The sequence below is a fragment of the Sarcophilus harrisii genome, chromosome 5 (genome assembly GCF_902635505.1).
Source record: "Sarcophilus harrisii chromosome 5, mSarHar1.11, whole genome shotgun sequence".
Taxonomy (NCBI): domain Eukaryota; kingdom Metazoa; phylum Chordata; class Mammalia; order Dasyuromorphia; family Dasyuridae; genus Sarcophilus; species Sarcophilus harrisii.
In genome coordinates this window covers 115,953,644-115,968,875 of record NC_045430.1, presented here as the reverse complement: position 1 = coordinate 115,968,875, position 15,232 = coordinate 115,953,644, and the positions used below count along the sequence as shown (strand labels likewise).

The following is a 15,232-nucleotide window of genomic DNA, read 5'->3' as shown; positions in this document are numbered from 1 at the left end:
TTCATCTAATTACATACCACAAATTATTTAGCCTTTCCCCAATTGATGGGTATTCTCTCAATTTCAAATTCTTTGCCCTGAGAAGAGAGCTGCTATAAATATTTTTGTACATATAGGTCCTTTTCATTTTTTTTAAATGTCTTTTGAGAGCCATGGCTAAAAGTGGTATTGTTAAGTCAAAGAATATATGTCATTTTATAGCCCTATGGGCACAGTTCATTTCTTTTGATTATTTATCATTTGGGGAATGGCTCTTATTTTTATTTTATTTTAAAAATTTGACCCAGTTTCCTATACATTTGAGAAATAAGGCCTTCAGTAGAGAAATTTACTTCACAATTCTTTTCCTAATTGCTATTGCTAACCATATTTCCCCCTATTTATTCTCTTCTCTCTCCTTTCATCCTGACTCTCCTCAGAAGTATTTTGCTGAACACTTCCTCCCTAAATATGTTTTCACTTCTGTCACCCTCTCCTCTTTCCATGTCCCTTTCTCCTCCAATTTTCCTACAAAGTAAGATAGATTTCTTTTTTTTTTCCTTTCCTTATTCTTTCTTTCTTCTTTTTTTTTCCTGAGGCATTTGGGGTTAAGTGATTTGTCTAGGGTCATACAGCTAGTAAGTATTAAGCATCTGAAGCCAGTATTGAACTCACATTCTCTTGACTTCAGGGTTGGTGCTCTATCAATACACTATGTCATTTAGCTGCCACAAAATAGATTTCTACACCCATATTGAGTATGTATGTTATGTCTTCTTTGAGCCAATTCTGATGAGAGTAAGGTTCATTCACTCTCCATCTCCTCTCTTTTTCTCTTCCAGTGTAAAAGACATAGTTATCTTTCTTTCCCATTCTTCCAGTACATTCTTTCTCATCCCTTAGTTTTTTTTTAATGATAGTATTCCTTCCTATTCAAGTCACACATTTGCCTTCTATATATGTGTGTATATGTGTATATATATATATATATATATATATATATATATATATTCCTTCTAACTGCTATAATAATGAAAAAAACTCTTATAAGTTAAAAGTATAATCTTCCATATTGGAAAATAAACAGATAAACCTTATTAAGTTCTTTGTGAAATCCATTTCCTGATTACTTCCTTATGCTTCTCCTGAGTCTTGTATTTTAAAATCAAATTTTCTTTTTTTAACTCTGGTATTTTCATCACAAAAGTTTTAAAGTCCTCTATTTTAATGAATATCCACACCTTTTTCCCTAAAGGATTATACTTAGTTTTGCTGGGTAGATGATTTTTAGTTGCAATCCTAGCTCCATTGCTCTCCAGAATATCATATTCCAAATCCTCTAATCTTGGAACATAAAAGCTTCCAAATCTTGTGTTATCCTCACTGTGGCTCCGCAATACTTGAATTGTTTTTTTCTGGATGCTTGCAGTATTTTCTACTTAACCTGGGAGTTCTGGACTTTTGTTATAGTATTCCTGGGAGTTTTCATCTTGGGATCTCTTGCAGGAGGTGACTGGTTTCTTTTAATTTCCATTTTACTTTCTGGTTCTAGAACATCAAGACAAGTTTCCTTGACAATTTCTTGAAAGATGATGTCTTAGGTCTTTTTTTTTATCATGGTTTTCAGTTAGATCAAAAAATTTTAAATCATATCTCTTGGATTTATTTTCCTGATCAGTTGTTTTTCCAATAAAATATTCACATTGTTTTCAATCGGGGAATGACTTGTATTCTTTATAAATGATCAAAGGATATATATAGATAATTTTCAGATGAAGAAATTAAAGCTATCTATAACCATATGAAAAAATGGTCCAAATCACTATTTATTAGATAAATGAAAATTAAAATAACTCTGTGGTACCACTTTACACTTATCAGATTGGCTAAGATGATGAGAAAAGATAATCATAAATGTTGGAGCAATGTGGGAAAAGTGGGACATTAATGTATGGTTAGTGGAGTTGTGAACTGATCCAGGCATTTTGGAAAGCAATATGGACCTATGATTAAAAGGTTGTAAACTTGCATTACATTAAATTAAAAAAATGCACAAACAAAGCTTTTACAAACAAAATTAAGAGGGAAGCATAAAACTGGGAAAATTTTTTGTCAGTATTTCTGATAAAGGTCTCATTTCTTATACCAATCACATTGGCTGATATGATGGAAAAGGAAAATGACAAATGTTGGAGCAGATGTGGAAAAATGTAGTATTAGTGGGGTTGTGAATTGATCCAACCATTCTGGAGAGCAATTTGAAATTATGCCCAAAGGACTATATAACTGCATATCCTTTAACAGCAATATCACAAGACATTCAAAAATAAAAAAGGAAAAGGACTTATAAGTACAAAAACATTTACAGCACCTCTTTTTGTGGTGGCAAAAAATTGGAAATTGAAGAGATATCCATTAATTGGGGAATGACTGAATATGTTATGGTATATGATTTTGATGGAATACTATTGTGCTATGAGAAATGACAAGGAAAATACTTTCATAAAAATCTGGAAAGATTTAACATGAACTGAAGCAAAATACAATGAGGAGAACCAGGAAATGCTGTATATAGTAACTGTAACATTGTACTATTATCAGTTGTAAAGTACTTGGTATTCCCAGCAATACAATGATCCTAAATAATTCTGAGAGACTTATGATGAAAAATGCTATCAACCCCAGATAAAGAACTTGAATCTTAATGCAAATTGAAGCATACTTTTAAAAGTTTCTTTGTTAATTTTTGTCTGCATTTTTGGCAATATGGCTAATATGGAAAGTTTTGCATAGTTTCTCATTTGTAATCTATATTAAATTGTTTTACCTTTTTGAAAGTGGGATAGGGGAGAGACACACACACACACACAGAGTGAGACACACACACACACACACACACACACACACAAAGACAGAGAATTTAGAGCTCAAAATTTAAAAAAAGCAAATGTAAACATTTTTATTCACATAAAATTTAGAAAAAATATCAAGAAAGAACACTAAAATAAAAGGTCAGCAATAATTGAATAAATTTAGAGGGGGATAGGAGGATATTATAGGCATAGGGAAAATACTAGAATAAAGATATAGATGTAGAACAGTGCAAGAATTTTTAATTAGGGAGGAATAATAAGGAGTAATATAAATAAATTTAGGAGAAAGGATGGTACCAAATTAGAAGGACCTCATATACAGAGAAAAGGATTTAAATTTTACTCAATTTGCAATGGTTCACTGTACATGATATAACAAAGTCAAAAAATAAGACTTACCAATGAAAAAATTCAATTTAGAAATTGACTGGCCAAAGTACTGTTCTAAAAACTTTGTCATAAAAGTAACATAGCCAATAAAACTACTAAAGGAAAACAATGAATGAATCAAGTAGATAATGTACATCCAGTTACTAAGAATGCGTTTCAAGGAGTGGAAGAAGCCTAGAAGAAAAAAAAATAAAAAACTTTGTTGGAAAAAGATTATTCACCACATTCAGGAAATAGCCATTTTTTCCCTTTATGGGAGATTTCAGGGTAAACAGGGATTAAACAATCAATCCAAGAATCATAGAATGCTAGATTTAGAAAATACACCAAAGCTATCACATTTTATCAATTAAAAAGAGATGATAGTTTATTTAGGATCATAATATTAGCTAATGGTATGATGGTTTTAAAATATAGTTCTTTTGATTTGCTCCAGATAAAACACTTTGATTCTTTTTTCTGCTACAAGATGGTTCATCATTAGATATTTCTGTCATTCCTTGGGAGTATTTTTCAGGATAGTGACAATGTATTGGTAATTATACTTTATATATAACTTTTATCTTAAATATTTCAAAGCATCTATAATCATGTCAATCTTGATACTCTGGCTATAAAGTGCATACTGTAGGGATTGGAAGAGCTTTTTAATTCTGTGAGCTTCTGGATCTATACTTTTATACTTCCTCCAGGAATAATCAAGCCAATATGCAGGTGGTTTTCTTTGGGCCATTTTCTATTTTGTGGATCTTAGGGCAGCATGTTGCTTTTCATATATTACTTCTTGTGCCCACCATACAATCAATTTCCCTTATTTTGGAGCTATACATTTTCTTGGTAATATATCTTCAATCACTTTTTGATGACTGAAAATAAATTGTGGCACAGTTATACCCATTGTAGAATGATTTGGTGCCATATAATCACATACACTCATGCTAATATACTGTCAGTTATTTTTAGTTATTTTTTGCAGACAAGATTGCCCAGTGGTGTGTGTGTGTGTGTGTGTGTGTGTGTGTGTGTATGTATGTGTTTGTGTGTGTAGGATCAGGGAGGATCAGGGAGACCCACTGGACCATTACAATTGGAACAAGTCCAAAGAGTACGGGAACTATTTTTTTTTTTTTTTTTTTTTATAAAAAACCGTTAGTGTTTGGGGAACTTAAAGGGAAAAAGAATGATGATATAACTAAGTAAACTCTGTCTGAATGTGTCTAATTCTATGCTGGAAAATGGACAGAAAATTAGAGGTTAAATAAAAAAAGTGTAATTAGAAACATCTCCTGACAGATCAGAATACCTGAATTTGAATCCAAATGCATATGTCACCTTGGGCAATTTCTCTATTCTTTAAATCCCCAATTTTTAACATATAAAATTATGGGACAAGACTAGATGACTTTTCCACACTATATCCTATGATCTAGTAAAATAGCTAATATTCTATTATGGAATATTACTGTTCTGTTAAGAAATGACCAACAGGATGATTTCAGAAAGGCCTGGAGAGACTTACACAAACTGATGCTGAGTGAAATGAGCAGGACTAGGAGATCATTATATACTTCAACAACAATATTATATGATGACCAGTTCTGATGGACCTGGCCATCCTCAGCAACGAGATCAACCAAATCATTTCCAAATGGAGCAGTAATGAACTGAACCAGCTACGCCCAGAAAAAGAACTCTGGAAGATGACTAAAAACCATTACATTGAATTCCCAATCCCTATATTTATGCCCACCTGCATTTTTGATTTCCTTCACAAGCTAATTGTACAATATTTCAAAGTCTGATTCTTTTTGTACAGCAAAATAATGTTTTGGTCATGTATACTTATTGTGTATCTAATTTATATTTTAATATATTTAATATCTACTGGTCATCCTGCCATCTAGGGGAGAGGATGGGGGGGGTAAGAGGTGAAAAATTGGAACAAGAGGTTTGGCAGTTGTTAATGCTGTAAAGTTACCCATGCATATAACCTGTAAATAAAAGGCTATTAAATAAAAATTTAAAAAAATAGCTAATATTCTTTGCATATATTAAACAAAATCTATCTCTTGGCTTTCAGAAATTTGCATAAGTATGTAAGTATTGCTATACTTACTAAACAGGGATCCTCAAACTACAGCCTGTGGTCCAGATGCGGCAGCTGAGGACGATTATCCCCCCTCACCCACGGCTATGAAGTTTCTTTATTTAAAGGCCCACAAAACAAAGTTTTGGTTTTTACTATAGTCTGGCCCTCCAACAATCTGAGGCACAGTGAACTGGCCTCCTGTTTAAAAAGTTTGATACATGACAAAGTTCTTGTTACCATCCGAAGCAAATTGCAGACTAAGAGATTTTTGAAATTTCTTTAATTTACTTTATTCTAGCATAAGGTGATGTAGGTGGTAGTTCTGACTTTGCAATAAATCCTGCAGACCTTTGTAGAAACCATTTAATTTGGGCCTTACTTTTCCCTTTTGTTAAATAAGATTGTAACTTATTTTCAGGTCTAAGACTCCATTCTCTCCCTCTCCTGCTCCCTCTCTCTCTTTTTCCCTCCCTCCTTTCTTCCATCCCTCTCCCTCTCTTTGTCTCTCACTTTCTTGATTACACATTTAATGTCAGAGATTAAAAAACAAACACAAAACTAACCTACCATTCAGTGAAAATTTGAATCTTTCTCTCCTCATTGTTACCTTCATGTACACTCTAATTTGTTTTCCTTAATTTGCATAGACAAACAAAAGTTAGTTCAAAATGTGAAATATTTACCTGCCAAATTTTTAGACTCCTTTTTTTGTTCTGGATTTTTAAAATTTGTCCTTTGACTTCTACTTTCATTGGTACTAGCTATATTCAAAGATGCGGAAATTTTCCTTTCCTTTGTTGGTTTCTCCAGACTCTTGGGGATGAAAAAGAATGGTATCCCAGCAGCAATACTAAGGATTCCCATTATGAGAAAGCCAAGCCACCATGCACCAACCCAACGGGAGTCAGTTGGCTTTATTGTTATAGTATCTGTGACAAAAATAATTTCAAAAACTTCACAATGCAAACATTTGCTATTTTAAGAATTGCTACCACTTTCTTTTATTGAAATTCAAATTACCCCATTTATCTTTATCAAATGAAAAAACTCATGTGAATAATAGATTAATGAAAAATACAAAAGCAACTAAATCAATGAGAAGATACTAATAGTAGGAATACTTCAATTTATCAAAACCATCTTGGGAACAGAATGAATAATTAAATTCAATTCAATAAGACAGTGCAACAAACATATATTGAGTACCTGCTATGTGTAAAGGGTTATGCTACAATAATTAATTGACAAAGGTGAAATAAGGCCCAGACATTATCTTCAATTGTTGAGGTTAAGGTTGTGTGAGGCTAAATAGTTAATCCATATGTGGCGTTGGATTTGTATAAATCCAAAATAATGGAATAAGATTATACATTCTCCAAAAAGGAATATACCTTTAAAATATAATATCTCTAGCTCACTTAATTAAATAATAACACATTTATATATTTCATCAGAAATGTAATGTGGCATAGTACATTTGAGGATTAGAAGACAAGTAAGTTGTCATTAAGAATTGATTATCTCAGGCAACTAAGGTTCAAGCTATATCTTCATTGATGCAATTTTCTGGTGCCCTATGCTTAAATGTGGCTTCCTGTAATGGTATAAAAAGTCCACCTATCTGGAATCCACACCCTTGAGACTTTGCAAATGTCCTGAGACCCATAGGTTTGTTCCTGCTAGTTAGATACATTTCTTCAAGTAGATGTGGAGGACCCATGTTTACCCAGACTATGAATTATAGTATCTTTTTTGAATAGCTTTTGTATTCTGTGAATATGCAAATGTACTTTTGTTAAGTGTTGACAAAACACTTATCCTTATGAAGCTTAATGAACATATGACTAGAACGAGCCAAGTTCAGTTGACTACATCACTTTTTCCTTTCAAATATTTAGCTAGGTGGTGCATTGAATAGTGGGCCAACGGATAGAATGGTCATTTTACTGATCAAATCTGGCCTCTGGCACTTAATACTTGTGTGATTCTGGGCAAGTCACTTAACCCTCTTTGCTTTAATTTTTCATCTGTAAAGTGAATTGAAGAAGGAAATGTCAAACCATTCCATTATTTTTACCAAGAAAACCCCAAATGCAGTTATGAAGTGTTGGACATGAGTGAAATGTCTATTTCAAATAAATACATTTTTAATACAAATAATGTTTTATTTATCTAAAATTAAATTATTTATAAAGATGTTTTTTCTCCTAAAATACTGAAACAATCATCAGAATTTTCATTTTCAGAGAGAACCCTAGAGACCATCTAGTTTAATTCCTTAGATCTTAGGGGAAACTGAAGCTCATAATGGTAGACCTGGGAGTTTTTTTCAAAACTCATATTTTTGTTTGTTTGTTTTTATTTGGGGTAGAAAGTGAAGCAAAAAATTTCTGATTATATCAATAGATTAGATCATAAACTAATCAAAAACTAATAGTTTATGATCTCATTATATGCTTGACTGTTCTTAGGGAAGAATGAGGTTTTTACTATGAGGGAAGGACACTAATTGGCTCTGGAATGACAACTTGATTCTATACCATATCAATTTGAAGACTGGTTCACATCATATCAGACAGACAGATTTAGTTTTGTTCCACTTATTATTGTGGCACATGCCATCTCTGGTGGATTCTACTGTGCTGGAAGGTCTTCTAGTAAGAATTTTTTGAAGAACTATTTCCCTGCTTTCTAAGGACCAACTTCACAGAAAAATAGTCATGAGCTAATCATTTTTATTGCAAATTCATTATAGTGTCCACAAAGTCAATATTTTAATTCACCTTTGTATTTTTACCATTCTCTTGTGTTATGTACATGGTAGTTGCCCAAGAATATTTGTTGAATTTATTGAAATGAATTGAATGAGTTGAAGGTGATCGGGATCCTTGATCAATTTAATCACCAATGAACAATTAAACAAAACACACTTAAAACAACTTGATCAATGATTAGTCATCATTATTTTTGGAGGGGAAGGTGTATTTTTTTGTAGAGCAACAAAAAACAAGCTAGATTGCTTTTGGAATAGCAAATTTTTATTTTTTTGGATGTGGTAAAGTTTTGAATTTCACCATTCTGAAGTCAACAGATGGGAATGTTTATCAACAAGCTCATTTTTGTCTAAAATTTTATAATTAACTTTAAAAATATTTCTTTTGTTTCAACTATTTTTACAGTGTTTTAGGGAAGTCAATATATCAATATATCAAAAGCAATCTTGCTGAGGCTCTTATGCAGAGACACCCTGTGGAACCTGTCTATGAGGTCACAGTTTAGATTGTGACCTTTGGGAGGGAAGTTCTATTCTGGCTGTTAATCCTAAATTTGAGGACTTGGTCAGGAGTCATCACTACACAGTCTAAGTAGAATTGTGTTGGAGACAATTATAAATGAAGTGATTAAATAAAGATCCCTCGGAGGGAACAAATATACAAATAATTCTAAGTATGTAGTACTTTGGAGATGTCTCCTGTTTTTCCTTGGCCTTTGAAGGCTACTTTTCACAGTACCCCTAAAAATAAGAAATACATCCATAAGACGCAGCAATTAGTTAACCAGAAAACACACAAAAAGTGCATTGGGTAATAAAAATTATCAAAACAATTTTATTCTCCTAGTGTGGATACATATTTCAGTTTGAATTAGATGAAATTGCTCAAACTAGTTCCAAATGAAGTAAAATATTTGGGTCATCTTGTCAACTTCCATATTAATAACTTCACATTGATTTTTCCTTTCATATAGAGTTTTTTCCAAAATAAGGCTTTATTCCAACAAATTCTTGGTGGGTTCAGAATAGGAGAAACTGTCCAAATTAGTTAATGGATCATATATAAAAACACTCAAATAATTACATGAATGTATGCATTTTAATTGGCACTGTTAGAATTATATACATAGCACAAAACTTATTTTTGATACTAATTGCTATGTTTTACCAATTTGTAAAAAAGGAAAAACATATTATCCTATCTATATCTATATCTATATATCTTATATCACAATATTGTTATATGAGACAAGAAAATAAATTCCTCAGAAAGATGATGATCAATCAATAATATTCCATAAATTGATTTTGCACTTACTTAAGTCCACATATCCAATATCCACATACAGTTTTGCACATAATGATCCCAGGAGAAAACCAAATAGTGGGCCAAACATTGACAATGAATGCAAAATGCCTGAAAAAATTTACAGAAATAATTGTCATTATTAAAAAAAAAAACCCACCACAATTTTGCTTTTTTGTTTAGTATGCTATTGTTTACAAATGAAACACTATATGATCATCCATTAAAAAAATAAGCATCTTTAAAACAATTCCTTTCTTGGGCAAGACAAAAATCATATTTTTGTAAAAAAAAAAACAGGGTAGCAGAAATGAGGTATAGGCCAATATGTCACATCATATACCAAAATAAAGTCAAAGTTGGGACATGATTTAAATATAAAGGGTGATATCATAAGGAGATTAGGAGAGCACAGAATAGTTTGTCATATCTAGGGATAAGAAAATTTAGGACCAAAGAAGATATAAAGATCATTACAACATATAAAATTAAAAGAAGTTGTTTACATGAACAAAGCAATGCAGCTAAATTAGAAGGAAAGACAACTGGGAAAATTTTTTACAGTAAAATGTTTAATAAATGTTTCAGTTCTCAAATAAACAGAGAACTGAATTATATTTATAAGAATACAAGCCAAACCCCAATTGATAAAGGGAAAAGATATGAACAGGAGTTTTCAGATAAAGAAATCAAAACTAGTTATATGAAAATTTCCCTAAATCACTATTGATTAGGGAAATGCAAATTAAAACAACTTTCAGAGTTGTATAATAGAAAAGAAAGATGATAAGTTTTTGAGCATTGTAAGAAAACTGTAACACTAATGCATTGTTGGTGAAATTGTAAACCGATCCAGCCTTTCTGTAGAGCAATTTAGAACTATGCCTAAAGGATTTTAAATTGTGAGATGCCACTAGGTCTGTATTCTTAAGAGATAAAAGAAAAGGGAAAATAACCTAACCTATATTTGTTCAAAAATATTTATAGCAGATTTTTTTTAGTGGATGAGATTTTAAAATTTGGGGAATTCCCATAAATTGGGGAATAGTCAAATATATGGTTGTAGTGGAATATTATTGTGCTTATAGCACATTTCTTATAGAAATGATGAGCAGGAATGATGAACAGGACAATTTCAGAAAAAACTTGGAAAGACTTACCTGAAGTGATATAGATTGAGGTAAGCAAAACTAGAATACTATTGTACACAAAAAAGAATATTGTATGATGAATTGTAAATGACTTAGATATTTTCAGCAAAATAATGACCTAAGACTCATAGAAGTGATAATGGAAAATAATCTCCAACTCTAGAAATGGAACTGATAATGTTCTCTCTCTCTCTTTCTCTCTCTCTCTCTCCTTCCTTAACACCTCTGGAAGGGGTGAGGAGAGGAGAAGGAAGGAGAGTTATAATTTAGAATTTAAAACTAAAAAAAATGTTAAAATCGTTTTTACATGTGATTGGTAAAAATAAAACACTATTAAAATTCCTTTTTCATCAAAAGAACACATCAATGCAATGTTATTATGATTAATTAAATTAATTTAATTAAATTGCCTAGAGATTTGCTTTAATAAGGATCAAGTTAAGAATGAGATCCTGCATCTCTGTTATCAAAATTCTAGGAAGTGCTTGTAGTTGATTGTCAGAAGTTAGTGTGAGAAGGTTGAAACTTAGTGTCTTAATATGAGAGAAAAATATTCTCATTTAGTTTTGGGACTTTCATAGCCATATCTACAGTTGGAGAAAGGCTATGAGCCCAATGAAATTGCCATCAACTAAAACTTAGGACTGTATCAAATGTCCAGCCCATATGTTGATCCCAGATAAAATAAAGAAGATGGGTCAGGGAAGAAGGTGAAGTTGAATTTATAAAGAATATTCTTTTTAATAGTTATGCATATAGGAAAAATTGATAGTTGTACTTTGTATAATTTTGCTTTTCAATATTTTAACTACCTAAATGGTTTTTCATCTTTTTAAATAGTAAAAATCATTTAAATATTCCTCTTCTTTTATTTTTTTTTAAAAAAGGATTCATGTGCTATTTTTTAGGGACTAAAGTAAGATGAAAGCTGTCTTTTCCAAAGCTGAATTGAAGTGAGATAATCACAATACTAATTTCCAATGAATCATTTAATAATTTGCTCCTGTAAGACAGGAATTAAGTCAAAGAATATAATGTGGCTAAGGATCACAAATGTACATTACCTATGTAAAAAGTAGAATGTCCTTCTTCAGCAAAATTATCAATGTAGGTGATTCCCAGGGGTGTGATTGGGGTTTCCCCAATCCCACGTAACATGTTTCCCATAAGCACATATATCCACATGGGTAAACCAGATTCATTTTTGCAACCTTTAAAATAAGACGTTTGGTTTGTTAGCATAGTATACTTAAGTACCTATGTTATTGTTCTGTTTAATTTTATTAGTTCAATTAGGTGTCAGATGTTTTTTTATAGTTAACTAAATAATTGACTTTGGGAGAAAGATAAATTTTTGTTGAAACATTTTCTAATTGTTTTTACATTATTTATCGTTAATTCTTACCTGATTTTAATAGTGCAGATGATTCACTATAGCCTGTTAAATTGAGATCAGTGGAGCAAGGAGTATAGATTCCTGTTGAGTTCTCAAGTGGCTTAACAGTTAATGCTGAGTCATATCTGTAACTATAATAATATAATTGGAATATTAAAGGAATATTGATAAATAAGTCATTCATATTTTATATGCCATTATCTACAGACCAGCTTTATAATGCACTGTTTTTAGTAAATGGATAATAATGCATTAGGAACACCCATTAGTAATAACAATCTAATATTTTCCAAATAGAACCAACAACCAAAGGCTAAAAGAAACACTTCCACTTTGTTAAAAGGATGAAAAAATCCAGTTTCTGTTGTATTTATATTTTGTGTGAATATACATATTCTACTTGGAATATATCAAAGTGGGATCAAAGACTTATTATAGGAAATATGTTGGTTCCTATTTAAAATTAATCTGACCAGAAAGGCAAATCATAGTGATTTAGTGATCATGGAGCAGTTGTCCTGAGTGGATTTTACAACAAACAAAAGAATACAAAACCATAGAAAAAAAAGGCAAAGTACATACTTGATACAGGCCAACTATATTTCATATCTTCTGTTCAAAGGTTCACAGCAGAGAGTATTCAGAATGACAGCAAGAATGATTAATGGATATTTCACTCAATTAATTAGCACAAGTTTGTTAAAGCCAACTATATGTCAGGTATAGGGAGTATGAAGACAAAATTGAAACAATTCCTGTCCTCAAATATCTTTCATTCCATTTGGGAAGGCAACATGTACACATAAGTACACTTAAGTATATGAAAATCTATACAAAGCATGCATAAGGTAATTGTGAAGTGGGAAGGAAGTAACCAGTACCTTGAATTTTGTCAATTCTCATCATTTAACAAACATATTTGACTTTATTTCCCTCAATAATATGGAGGATCTATGAGAAGAATTGTAATGGAAGTGAGATGGTGGTGAGCACACATTTTATATTCATCTTATAAAACTAGATTTGCTATCAATAAAAATATTTAGAATGATTGGCTGTGGCCCTTGAAATCTTCAAGCCCACTAACAGATTCATCCGTATTTTTACATAATTTATATCATGCAATGTAATAACTATCTCCCCTAGAACAATACCTCATTTTGTTTGATACAAGATAGTGTTTAACTTTTGAATAAACTTATAGCCAGGGTAATATATATGCATCTCACACATGCACACAACATGCATAGTCTGGAACCATGTTCTGAGTCTTGAAAGAGACACTCCTCAAATTTTTGATAATATATTCTAGTATCTATTGAAACAAGGATGGAATATGAGATGTGTCTTTCAATTTAGGTTTACTTTTTCTATATTTAGAGTCTCTGAGTAAAATGTTTTGGTCAAAAGCTTTCTATGGTATTTATGTAGAGGGCTGCATCCAAAAGAAAAAGCAAATAACTCTATTTTTTAAATTTAAGTCTTGGTAGGTTTGGCTATTTTCACCCTCAAAAAGTATTTATTCAGTAATCCCTTTTCATTTAAAGGAAGTTATAGAGTCCAGAGTGAAGTTTAAATACTACCATATGTTAAAAGAAATCAAATATTACATTGCCCTTACTCTAAGTCCTTTATACTTATCTCTAATTTCTAAAATGTTCAACTTTTATCATTTGAATCCTTCATATTACTTTTAAAATATGACCATATCTGTTCTATTATAAAACCAGCAAACAAACAAACAAAAACAGTTCATTGGACCTTGTACCAACCTTTTGAGGTCTACTTATATGTCTCTCTTCTTTTTATTCAAACAGATTCCTTGAAGGAACTGTGTATAATTTGTGTCTTCAATTTCTCTCTTCTCATTCATTTTTAAACTTCCCACAAGTAATCTGTGGACTTCATCACTCATTAAGCTGCTTTTCCCATAATTAGTAATCATCTCTTAAATTATGAATCTGGATGTTTCCCTCCAGTCTTCTATCTTGGTCTATCTGACTTTGATCCTGTTGACTCTTGGATAGTCTCTATTTTGAGTTTTCATGGAACTATTCTTTCCAACTTTTTTTTAATTGTATGATTCTCCTTCTGTGACTGTTTGATCATCCATATATTTCTTTTTTTTCTCTTCCTATAATTTTCCTCTTTATATTATCATCAATTTCCAAGGGTTTGTATCTCCACTTTCAATAATCCGGCACACAGTTTATAGATACTATTAGCATAGGAGGGGATGAAATCTTGGGGAATTAACAATTTACCTGTCATTTGTGAGCTGTATGTGATGAAAGTTGAAGATTAATTTTTATTCTTGAATCTGCTTGAATTGTTTTGGATGGAGAAAGACACTATTTAAGGACAAAGAGAAAGGACTAAAAGATCTTGTTTCTTGAGAAACAGAGAACTTTAATTGTCAAGGGGAAAGTGATTAACACATCTTGAGAGAGCTTAATTGTAAGATTTTGTTTTTAGAGTGAATGTTTAAAGATAATCTTAATATAATCATTCTGTTACATTATAATGATTGACATCTTTATTTTATTGTTTTAAACTGTAAATAAATATCATACACATCTAATAACTGATATTTTTCTTAACCTGTGTTATTCTAAACCTCCTATGTGTGGATAGATGAGCAAAAGCTTGTAGGAAAACTGACTTCTCCAAATTATTAAATTAACTATATAGTTGGAGCAATTTATAAGGAAATGTAAGATAGTTTTTGATTTCTTTAGAATACAAGATGAGAATTAGTTAATTATCAAGTAAAATAGCATGGACAGAAGGGTAGTCCTATTTAAAATATGCTACACATCAGTTATAGCTTCTAAATACTAATGATATGTTTGTCATCTATATGCCAAAGGTAAATAAAAAAGTTCATTCTCTCTGCTCAAGTCCAGCTCTCCATTACTAATTTTCTACTGGATATTTGAAACTGAATGTCACCAAGGCACCTCAAATTCAAAATAAAAAGCATTAACTTTTCTCAAAAACTTCCTTCTGATGAACTTCCTTATTTCTGTTGAGAGCGTCATTCTTTGAATCTTTCAGGTTCATAATGTTATCGATGACTCCTCACTACCTTTCCCCACATATTCAAGTATAGTTGAGAGACTGTTATACTTTAAATGAAAATTGTTTGATTCATGCCTCAGAATCTTTATAGCTATTTATTCCTAGGTAGGTCATTTAAAACTTAATCTGAGCTTCAGTTACCTCATCTACAAAATTATAAATTATAATAATTCACGGGATTATTGTGATGATCA

The 15,232-nt window shown here is 31.4% G+C and overlaps 1 protein-coding gene across 5 annotated transcripts in view; it reads right to left on the bottom strand.

Moving 5' to 3' along the window:
* The window catches only part of LOC100923007 (solute carrier organic anion transporter family member 1B3-like), a 70,758-nt gene that overhangs the window by 29,754 nt on the left and 25,772 nt on the right, over positions 1 to 15,232 (bottom strand). For all 5 annotated transcript variants that reach the window (XM_023504502.2, XM_031938423.1, XM_031938425.1 and 2 more), the window contains 5 exons: positions 11,967 to 12,088; positions 11,626 to 11,772; positions 9,423 to 9,521; positions 6,015 to 6,260; positions 3,252 to 3,416 (listed from right to left, as the gene is read on the bottom strand). In XM_023504502.2, the coding sequence (XP_023360270.1) occupies positions 3,252 to 3,416; positions 6,015 to 6,260; positions 9,423 to 9,521; positions 11,626 to 11,772; positions 11,967 to 12,088 (779 nt within the window). The remainder of the gene's footprint in view (positions 1 to 3,251; positions 3,417 to 6,014; positions 6,261 to 9,422; positions 9,522 to 11,625; positions 11,773 to 11,966; positions 12,089 to 15,232) is intronic.